This window comes from Pteropus alecto, unplaced genomic scaffold (assembly GCF_000325575.1).
Source record: "Pteropus alecto unplaced genomic scaffold, ASM32557v1 scaffold239, whole genome shotgun sequence".
Taxonomy (NCBI): domain Eukaryota; kingdom Metazoa; phylum Chordata; class Mammalia; order Chiroptera; family Pteropodidae; genus Pteropus; species Pteropus alecto.
This window is the reverse complement of record NW_006494613.1, coordinates 15,175,681-15,187,830: the sequence shown is the minus strand read 5'-3', so window position 1 is coordinate 15,187,830 and position 12,150 is coordinate 15,175,681. Positions and strand designations below refer to the sequence as shown.

The 12,150-nt window shown below is 33.0% G+C and overlaps 1 protein-coding gene across 2 annotated transcripts in view; it reads right to left on the bottom strand.

Annotated features, from left to right (window-relative positions):
• Positions 1-12,150, bottom strand: part of EPHA3 (EPH receptor A3) — a 323,316-nt gene that overhangs the window by 67,721 nt on the left and 243,445 nt on the right. For both annotated transcript variants that reach the window (XM_006926248.1, XM_015600167.1), the window contains exons 6-9: positions 10,143-10,267; positions 7,390-7,552; positions 904-1,006; positions 131-198 (exon numbers count right to left, since the gene is read on the bottom strand). In XM_006926248.1, coding sequence (XP_006926310.1) covers positions 131-198; positions 904-1,006; positions 7,390-7,552; positions 10,143-10,267 — 459 coding nt within the window. The remainder of the gene's footprint in view (positions 1-130; positions 199-903; positions 1,007-7,389; positions 7,553-10,142; positions 10,268-12,150) is intronic.

Sequence of the window (12,150 nt, the reverse complement as noted above, 5' to 3'; positions counted from 1 at the left end):
TTTATTTATTTTATTTCTAGAACTACTTTTGAATTGGATTCTCTTTGTTAGGGAAAGTTATCCAATTATAAATCAACCACTGCTAAAACTAGTGTTAAAACCAAAACACCAATACAGTTTAGAAACTTACAATGTCCATTCCCAAAATGAAGTCTTTTTTCATCTGGACCATGTTTTGACTTGTTATAGCCACAGAACCTAGAGGTAAATTAAGGGAAGAGAACACAGAAAAAAATATATACTTGAAATAATTATCTATGCTCACAATGTGCAAAGCACACACACAAAAATAGAGCATTTTCCTCAAACAATTAAATGCTTTAGTGAAAGTTTAATGACTTCATATTTTCTAAATTTTCTGTAGAAAGCCTCTTTCTCTGAGGCTCCTGGAAAGCTGCTTAATGAGGAGATACATAGAGTTGCTTCCCCACTGCGCAGAACCCTTCAGTTGAGTTTTTATAATGGCCTTAGAAAGTGTTTATAGTATTTTTTAACAACTGCTGTTAGAATGAATGAAGGGTACAGTCTCCATTGTTAGTGGTTAGTGCTGTGCAGTGTTACCAGTGTTTAGGGTGAGAAAGAGCCCAGGAAATCTGAGGTGTATTTAAAGAGTGAAGGGATAATTGGAAAAAGAAAGTAAAAGCCAGGAGTGAAGTTAAAACAGGGAAGAGGTGTGTGTTAGAGGCGGCGGGGGTAGGGGTGGGGGAATTTAATGTAAAAAAAGAAAATCAAAGCTAAAGATGAAATGAAAGGAAGGGGAAAAAGAGACCTAGAATATCAATGGAGACATTCTTAACATTACTGGCCACACTTTCATATTTCAGCAGCAGTGAGCGGGGGTGGGGGAGGAGTAGCAAGCGAAGCAATTATGAAAGTAAGTCATAAAACAGACTGTGGACTCACCTCCCAATCAAAACGTAGGTGACGACTGTGAGGAGAATAATTGCTACTGCCGCTGAAATGGCAATCATTACTACTTGGCTATTTTCACCAGAGATAGAGAAAGCTGTGAGGTTGAAGAGATAAAAAATTTAAAAAGACCAGGCATTCACACATCGTAACTAACATTTACATGAAAAATCTGACAAATTAAGTTACATTTATTATACTTTTACCTGAAATATGGCTTACTGCCTGATAAAATATAAAAAATAATTCTTTACTGAGTTAAAAAAGTACTTCCTATAATTTTGCATGAAATTTCTAATTAATAAGATTAAATATTCTGTTTCAATGGCAACAATCAAAGACTACTACATACTGGACTAGCTTCCTCTATCCTCACTGGCAAGAAGCTCAACGGATAAAGTAGAAGTTAGCAGAGGAACATGGAGAACAGGTTAGATTTCCTATAATGAAATTATAAAAGCTTTCTAAATAAGCTGGTTTAGTCTCCAATATCTACATTCATTTAAAAGGTGGTATAACATCTGTACTATGAGTCTCAACATATACCGTAAATGAGTTGTTCCTCTCCCAGTATTTCCTACCTTTGTAAATGGCCCAACATCTACAAAGTATTGACAAAAATGGCCCAGTAGCCAAATCTGGCCTGCCCTCAGTTTCTGTATAGCTCAGGAGCTTAGAATGGTTTTACATTTTTAATGATCCTAAAAAGTCAAAACAAGAGGATTTTGTGACATGAAAATTATACAAAATTAAAATTTTCGGTGTTCATAAATAAAATTGTATTGGAACACATTTATTTGTGTATTGTCTACGGCTGCCTTAAGACTATAACAAATAGCCAAGTAGAGTACGAGAACCAGGGACTTCATGTACACAAAGGCTAAAATATTTATTATCTTGCCCTTTAGAGGAAAAGTTTACTGACCCTTGACATAGACAGATACTTCTCTAACTTTAATGTTCATAGAAACCACTCGAGTATCTTTTGGACAGCAGTTTCTGATTCAGTGGGTCTGGAGTAGGGGATGAGATTGTGCGTTTCTTCTGAGCTCCCAGTGATGCTGATGCAGCTGATTCCAGACTCCAACATTTTGGCAGCGAGGATGTAGACCATAATTATGAAGTCACCTTGAACTCTTCCTCTCTTGATCAGTCTATATCTGATTAATCACTAAGCCCTTTATAATATCTTAGTTTATATCTTTATTTCTCTTCTGGATTACAATTAGAAATTCCTAATTATTCTCGATTTACGTGCCTTTCCTTTTAACTGGTCACCAGAGTCTTCTTTCTAAACCATAAATTTGATCATGTTATTCTCATGCATAAATTTTTGCGGGGCTCTCCATTACTTTCAGGATAATATGTTCTATAGCAGAACATATAAAGCCCCTTAAAGTCTGTCTCCTGTCTAAATCTTCAGCTTCATCTGCTAACAAACTATAAATACCCTAATCTCTAGACTTTCTAAAATAAACGTAGTTCCTGGGATAACTCTTTCATTTGCTCTTACTTTAACATGTAATTCTTTCATGATAAATGCTGATGGAACACGTGAATGACTGATATACCAAAAGAAGAGTTTAGAAGAATAAATTTGGTTATTTGAATACTATTAGCTCTCCAGAAGCCAATGTCACATCTTCAATCTGGTCGAAATCTACGTTTGAAAGGTTTTCTCTAAAATAATGCAGTTTTAGGACTAGTTAAAGGATGCAAATATAGTAACACGGCAGAAAGACTGTTAGACATTTTCTCAGCATCTGAAAAAAAAAGCTCAGATATGCAGGATGGCATGCGCACTCTTTATATAAACTGTTGCCGTACTTTATTCTTTACTCCCAGCAAACTATTGTTTATACCATTGTGGCAGTCATGGGAGTGCCTGCTCAGATCTCTGCTGCCAAGCCTGCAGTAGGCAGACAGCCTCCAGCTGCTTCTCCTTCAGGATCCACTGCGGTCTAATGCACAAGCCACATTCTCCTCAGTTACTAAACATGGCAAGGGAACTGGAGCCGGCCCGTGTCTGCCCAATGCAGGGCTCTCCTAGGGCCAGTCTTCACTCTGGAAACCCCAATCAGATTAGCAAGACCCTCAGAACTGCACTGCTGTCTGAAGCTTGTCCTCCTCATTTCTGTTCTTTCTCTCCATCTCTTCGTGGGTGGCTGAACTTCGTCTCAGTCTGAGGTGCTGCCTGCCCACTTCTGCTCCTCTCTTCCTTATCTTTTATCTGTATTTCCTCTATAAAGCTCTTGTAATTCTATCTTAATATCTATTTCCTAGAAGAACTGAACTGGTACATCCTTATCCACTGGCTATAGATCTGTAAATAGGTTGTAAAAATAACCCAACATGGTGATTCAATAACGGTCTATAAACATAGAATAATAATTCATAAGGAGCAGCAAATTCTGAATCTTCTGGTAAATTTTAGCCAGTTTATAAAATAAAGATTGATGAAATTGGGAGGGGGAACATAATAGATAAAAGGGTCCCTATTTCTTTTTCCATTAAAGACATGGTTAAACTAGGACTTCTCTGTAATTTCCTCTAACTCAAAATGTCTAGAAATTCCAGAGGCTATGTAAAGCACATACCTCAATTGGATGATTCTTGTTACTGAAATGAGCAAATATTTGAATGAATTATATTGATTAACTGTGTGTTATAGAGTTGTTTACTAATTAGTTAAAAATCGATATCCATCATATGTCATAGAAAAACAATTTACTGCTCCCCCGTTTCAAGCCACTTCTCATTTAAACACATCTTTCAGTTTTCTCTCCCTAAAATAGGCTGGTTAGGAGTTCATTTTCCTGAACCAAAATGCCTGGATTTGTACTTATTTGCTGTATGACATAATGTGATCTTGTGAAGATTAAATGAATTAATAAAGTAAAACATTCAGGACAGTGGTAGGCACATAGTATGTGTTTAATAAATGTCATATATATTTATTATTTCATTTTCCCAGTGAAAAACTGGCAAAAGTATTTATATTCTATAAAATTATATATGAATGCCTAATTTTATCATACAAATTTCACTATATAATGACTCCATTCTACCTTTGTCAGGCTGCCTTAATGTCGCCTACTAGAATCCAAGAGATTACGGTTGCTGCACACTCACTCATTAAAACAATGAAAAGGAGGTGGGAGGCATTCAGGAGTGCTAATTGAATTTTCCCTGGGACTCATCTTCTTGGACAGTAATATCCAATAGAATCCTTCAATTTCAAGTCTCAGCTTTATTCCACGTATTTTTACTCTTGAAATTCCTTGGATATTCAAATTATGTACTATTTTTTAAACACAAAACACAAAACACACACACACACACACACACACACACACACACACACTCACCACTACCTAATATACCAGAGAATATTACAAGCACAAGTAATAAATCAATCACATAAAACTCTATTGAGGATGTAGTTTCTGCCCACTCAGGGTTTCCAGACAGTAGGACTGTCTGCTTTCCCAAACATGTCATATTGGTGGTACTTCTGGCTTTGGTGGATGTTGCCTTTACTCTTGGAAAGCCCTTTGACTTCTATACATTCTGTGCTTTCTGTGAGTTTTAGTTTAACATCTTTTTCCTTAATATGTAAAATAATAGCACTGGATCAGTAGCAGTCCAAAATCTAGAGACTGTAAGCTCACTGACCCCACTTATTAACCATGTGACCTCAGAAAAAATAAACTTTTGTCATAAGCCATGTATAAAATGAAATAATAGTATTTGAATAGCTTGAAGAACAGGATCAAATGAAATGTGTATAAAAATGCCATATTACGCTGTCATATAAAAATATGGGTTCTAGAATCAGACCCATCTCCTACTAGTTGTGTGATTTTTGAAAGCTTACTTGACTTCTCTATGCCTTAGTTTCCTCATCCGTGAAAGGAGGATGATAATAGATGTAAAACACAGATATATAAAAGCAAGACATTTTAGGAAAATATATGCTTCACGGTGCCTCCGCATCTTTGCTATAAACCAAGATCAGAAAATATTATCTGAACTCCAGCTCAAAGTACGCTGTACTCGACTAAGAAATGTTTACATGTGTTATAAGTGAGAACTTTTCATAAAATAAAAAAATATATATAAACAGCAAACTGTTAAAGAAATCTAAACACAAGTCTTTTTCATCGATTAAATATCGATATATAACAAAAACGAGTCTTAAAACCTTAGAGTTTTTCTGAATATGTATTTTCTATTTGCATTTGGGAATTTGCCCACGCAGAGTGCTGATTTAAATTATATGTGGATTTTCAACTGTGCAGGTGGTCTGCACCCCTAACCACCAAGCTATTCAAGGGTCAACTGTATATCATTTTGATTTTTAAAAATGGAGTGAGAATTGATTTTGTCCTTTTCCCCTTAAGATAATATGCACCTTTCCCCCTCATCTATATTTAAAGTTTAGAAGAATTCTATGGTAAAGCAATAAGAGTAAATTGATTTAAAAAAGAATCAAACTGCGCGACTCAACTTTTTTAATAAAGGGAGAGGGTGATGTTAAAAAGCTCATATTTTTTCTTCTTATCCTCTCTTCTGCTCTCTCTTGATCAAAGGATGTATTGAAAATATAAAACACATTTGGCAAAAATCTCAAGAATCTGCTGTTTTTAAATGGAACATTTAAGTCTCAGATACTGAAGCCTCATTAGAAGTTTATGTATAACTACCACAATAATATCTGTGGTAAATTTGGAATCACATTAGAATTTTGGAATTTTTTGTTGTTACAAATTTACTTATCAGATAGAATTAATGCTAATTAAGAATATGCAAGATTAGATTGATGTTCCAAAATATGCATCCATATAATGTTTATCTAATGGTGATCTGACTTTCTTGCCCTTAATATGCCTAATTTATACCACAGGATATAATAAACATTTGCTTTTTCTATATCTGTGATTTGAAATCATTCATGGTAAATCAAATATAGCTTTTGTTTGTTAATTCTAAAAACTATTTAAAAGTTTGAAAAAAGACAGTCTACAATCATTTCAAAATAAGAAATTTTCTTTGCACCACTTAATTTATAAAAAAAGATTTAGAATTATTAATGTTAAATTGCAATTATATTTTGTTATTTTGTTACTTAAAATTTTAAATTTGTTTTAACCATTTTTCACGTGACTATCATGGTATTTATAGCATTTCATTTCTTGTGTCCTCAGAGAGTGGTTTTTTTCATGCTCATTCCATGAAGGAGGATTAGGAGAGGGCTGGAGTATAGATTTGTGTACTGAGGATGGCAGCTCTCTTCCAAGCAGAATTGTCAGGTTTAAGCTGTGAGCCGATGACTTCTGAGAACATTAGAATCTCAATAGCTTGCAGAATGTACAACTTGTTATTGTAAGCAGCATATCTAATTGTCTGACAAAAAGTGTGCCAAAAAATATATACTCTATCAGAGTAACTTAAGCCATTTTTATAATTTTTTGGTCATCCTGAATGTTTCTATTAGGTCATAAAAATATTACCATACCAATACAATATATATTTATATAATGAACAAAATATTTAGGAAATAGGAAATATAGGTGCCAGAGAAAAATGACATATTAAGAGTAGAAAGTGAAGATAGAGACATAATTGATATGTACTGTAGAAGACTTGACTCCAATTGTTACATTTATTTTTTATAATTTATTATAAGATATTAACCATTTTGCAATCTACTAGCAAATTTATTTAAGTATTCCTGATTATACGTACACACGTTTGTACATGTGTGTGTGTATATATATGTATATATGTTTAAATTTCCCTTTACATCAATTTTAATCTCTTACTAGTCTCATTAATTAATTAATAAGTTAAATAAAATCTTTAACTCGTGTTCATTTTATATTAGGGCCACAGTCATGATTTTGCAGAAAAATGTTATTGGGAAAATATTTAGACCAATTTTAGACAAATTTTATCCAAATTTTGGGTCAAACAGATGGAGCTATTAAAATAGTTTGTGAATTTTAATGAGGTGATAAATTAGGATTTAGAAAAATCTTTAATCTCTAAGTGATATAAGGTTGATTGTGTTGAGAATTAAAAGAAAATTAGAATCCTAATGAATTAGCAAATTTCTTTTTTGTAATTCACTGAATCAGTCAATGGACCTGGAATATCCGTATTAACAGGTACTGGAAGTGTGGTACCATACTAAACAATATTCCTGAAAGCAATTTAGGACTAATAGAAAATCAGAAGAATTCCAGGCATTAGAATATGTTTGATTTGTTAAATAAAAAACATAAAATAACAACACATGTACATCTATACAAACACAAATGCCCAGACGCAATGCTATGCAAATTGTTAAACGTCTCAAGCAATATACTTTCAGTGTATCATACTTAGTTAAAACTTAGAGTAAGAATAAATTATCAGACACTTTTTACAAGAGCCCCCCTTCCTCCCCCACATACTCTACATTAAAATAATACATACAGTCTGGACTAGTTTCAAACTCAAACTTGCGGCTGTTGGTCCCGTATCCAGCTGCGGTTCGGGCTCGGATTTGGAATACATATGTAGTGTCAGGCTTGAGGCTACTGATGGTAACATTCGTGCCTCTTGCCCTCAGAATAGTGTAACTTGTCTCTTGTTCCTGCTTTGAGATAAGAAAAATCATGTTAACATAAAATCTGTATAATGTATCAAGTGGTAATAAAAGTGAACCACTCAAAACAATTTTAAATTTTAACACAGAGCATATGACAGATAAGAGACATAATAATCATTCCACTCTTTAAAGACATTTTTTTAAGATAAAAATATTTACAGAGTTTCCTAATTTGGATATATTAATTTGCGCCCTGCACATAAAGCAGAAAAAGTTAGTTTTCATTCCTTCTGATTAGTGAATATCTGAGCAAAAATCTGTTCTCTTCAAAGCCAAGGCTGAAAGCTTCAACCTAATTAAAAGAATTAATTTACAAAGAGGAATATACTCCTTTGAATTAAACCTAATGATTGCCATATTCTTTCTCAGGTAGAAAATATTCTATTAATTGTAAAACATTTAACTTAAAAAGATGAAGATTCTGTATGTGGCTGTACATTATTAACTTTCTCACCATCAACTAAATTTGCATTGTATTTAAGTCACAGTGGTTTAATAGAGACAAAAATCTCCAGATCAAAGTCTAAAAATATTTCTCTAAAAGAACCTCCTCAGAGATTCACATTGTACACTGAGATTCACTTTATACATTAGTAGTAAAGTTTTTTTGTGTCGAGCCTTGTCCACAAAAATTAGATTAACATAGAATTGTGTTTTTCCTCTAATGTTCATTAATATATACTGAGCACTTCAAGGGTTACCTGATTTTGAGCAATAGTGGAATGTCCCTGTACCTGGGATGGAGTCCGGAATAGATTATATGAAATAATGCACATCATCAACCAAAACTAGGTAGAACATGGCAGAAAAAAGGTCGTAGGTTACAGATGCTTTTTGGTTAAAGATTCTGGTTATGTATTAGATAGCTTTTGAGTTAAAATATTAAATATTGATGGGGGTTAGGTATATTTACTTTACAGAAAACATTTCATTTGTTAAAGAAAATATTGAGCATATACCCAGAACTAAGCTCTGTTTATCATCATTACTAAACTAGACAGTCAAAAGAGATAGACTTCATAGAGCTTAAAATCTAGTGAAAGATTCGCAATATTTCTAAGCATTACATATATATTTGGAAATAATTTTTACATTTTTCTATGTACAATACAAATATTTGTATAAATACATATTTAAATAATATCACATATATGTATGTATCAAATTTTAAAATGTTTAGGGAATAAAAATAGATTGTCATTTCTTTTCCTGCAATGATTAATTTTGTTTAAAAATAAGGATGCATATTGTGCTTTGTTGGGAGATTTTGAAATAAGTACAGAAAATTTATGTTTGTAAAAAATATGAATGTAGCTTAATTGTATTTTTGAATCAGCCCAATAGATCTAAAGGATGAGTGTTTTCTGGTTCTGTTATCCCGTCTGAAATGAGTCACATCATTAATTTTCTTTGTATTGTGTTGTGTCATCTATAACATAAAGTCTTACATTTGCACAGGTTATCTTGTCACGCTTTTAAAATCAGAAGATCATGATCGATGAGTATTTGACAGCACCACACTGGGTCATCGAATGTTCATCTACCTCTTCAACACAAGAATAAGTCACAAAACCAAAGCCCCTGGGACGTTTTGTTTGGGGTCACTCATTATCACACAATTCGTAAGTGTGCCTCATTTTTTAAAATGTTCTCTTAAACTATCATCTATAGTTTCAAAGCTCAGGTCACCAATAAACAGTTTTCTCTCCACTGCTCTGGTTCCTTTGGATCATGGCCCTCCATTATGAGACCAGACTCACTTCTTTCAACTCAAATTCAATATCCATGATTTATTTTTAATTCACTTTAAAATATTTTGTAAACTATTATAAATAGATACACAAATATGTTGTGTTCACATTAATAGCTATAGAACCATTTTTCTCTGATGATAAGGTTTGAATTCATCTTGCTTTCAAACCTCACCATAATTCATAACCAGAGAGGAATAAGTGCTATTTATTGATGAAATATCATGGCCTAAATTCTACTTATAAATCACCATGTACCTATGTTTTTTATAATTTCATTGCTGAATCACAATTTTATGATGTGAGGCAGACTTATACACCTACTCCCATCTTCTAAATTTCTTTGTACAAAGTCAAGAAAGCTTTTCTTCATCAGTTCAATAATATTACAGGGGTTTTGTTACTAGTCCAATGTTCCTATCTCTAGTGAATGAAGTTCATGTGAATGTGAAGGTCAAATAATGATACTTAAGGCAATGAATTAAGAATAGTTCATCAATAGGTTAAGGAATCACTATAAAATAGTTGGTAGAGCATAGGACTTAGTGTGAAAGGACATAAATATCATTTCCATTGCCAAACTAGATGACTTAGGTTTGGTAGTGACATCTCTGCTGTGGCTTATCACTGTAGAATGGGAGATATTCTACACAATAATTTCTAAGCCCCTCTCTACCAATAAATCAAAAGTATCACATGGCATCAGCTTTAAACAGAGCTCTATCACTTCTTAGCAATGGTACTGATTTCTTTGCAAGAGTGAGTACAGTTCTCGAGAAAGAACCTCTTTCTCTATACAACCCAACCCTTTCACATTGTCTTCCTACCTTTTCATAGTATTTGACCTCGTAGTCCAATATGATCCCATTAGGGTGTTCGGGTTCTTGCCAGGATAAGGAGATACTATTTCTGGATGTACGATCCTTCTTAATTGTCATGACAGGTGATGGAGCTGTAAAGAGAGGATGGAGGGGATGATGGGAGGGGGCAAATTAATCAGGTTAGGAAGGGTGCTAAAGAAGAGCAGAGAGAAGGGAACAGCAAATGGAGTCTATCATTGTTCTAATCTTTGGCAAGAAGCATTATTTTCATTTCAAAAGCTCTTGAATATTAATCTGGCCCCATATCAAGTCTCAGCAGCTGGATTATAGCCCTGGTACACATAGGCCTATGGAAAATGATCTAAGATTTTCAGCTGCTGGTGGAATAGTGGCAAGTGAGCAGATGTTTTCAATCTGCTACTCTAATGTAAGCAATGAAATATATTCGATATGTTAAAATAAGAACAAAACATCAGGACTACCTATTTGTTATAATGTTGCAAAGTTATTAATTCCAGGTTCTTCAGCTCATTGATAACATTTTCATTTGCAACTCTGTAAGAGAACTGGAATCCATTATGTAAAAGGAGTCCCATGGTATCTACAGGTAATAATAATATTTAGTGTACTGTAAAATAGATAGCATTTAGGACATATAGTAGGGCATATCTTGACTTCTGACAAAAACCGCTCATGAATAAAAATATATATCTGGAAACAAAAATCTTCTGTTTTTATATTTTTATATCTTAAAAAAAATTAATAAGAGCTACCAAGGAAATGACTACTATTTATATCACAACTCTCAAGCTATATTTTGATGTATCTTATTGGATGGTGACTCAATATTTGTTATGTTTTGCTACGCATTATCAAAGTATAGAATATGAATAAAAAAACATCTGTTTGGATCAGATATAATAGAGTCACCTTTGTTTCTAATGGGAGATTAAATATATTTTAACTGATATTCTACTTCAAATTCTTCCATTAAAAAAGAAAAATGCATACTATCCATCAATGCACTTCTGGTTTCAAATCTCAATCTTGTTACACTGGCCAACTGAAATATCTCAGTTGAGGTTCAGTGGCATTCTGCCTTAATGGAATGCAGCAAAATAAATTACAAATATGAAATTAAAAAAACCCAAGAACTCTTAGATACATTAACTATTGAATTGTTTTCGTGGCTAAAAGACTTATTTTCTTATTGATTTTTCTCAAATCAAGGACTATTTAATTTGAATGCTGTGTATTTGTATTTCCAACAACAGCTAGCAGATTTGTTGATCAGATGTTTCTGTGATAATCATATGACAACTTTTATATACCCAACCTCTCTTTAAATTGTTCCTGTATATAAATGTCTTTTATTTTTATTACTCACTTTAAAATAGTTTACATTAAGCTTGCCTTACTAACGCTTCACTGGAAAACAAACAAATAATTCTTTACAATAAATTTCCCTTCTTTCTATTTGTATTATTTGTAAGATCTTCTTATGAACTTTTTTGTAATCAAAGCAACATTACTTTGATATCCTGGGAATGATTACCTAATATTTGGCCCCTTTTGCTTCCCCAAATAAGTATTGCTTTTCCGATGAAAAAATAAATTCATTTTCTTTTTCACCTTTTGCTCCCATTAGCAATTAATATCCTTTGGCATTTACCATTTATGTTCGCTTTTCTTTCATTCAATAGTATTGTTTATTCCCAAAATGGCCTCATGACATCTCCGCCCCTTAACCTGTGGTGATTTGCTGCTGTGAAATTGATTCTAAGCAAAGGATAATTTATTTTGATTATATTTAGTTGAAATTTTATAAACATACACAATGATTATAAACATAGCACTGAGTTATAAATAGCAGATTTGTTAAATTATTGAGAATTATTTTATTTTTATTTACTCTAATACTTAGAAAAATTAATTCATTATCCAAATGCTAACAGAAAAAAATCAGCTCCACTGTCTTTGGAAACAAATTTTGCTTTTTGTACAAAAAATGGAT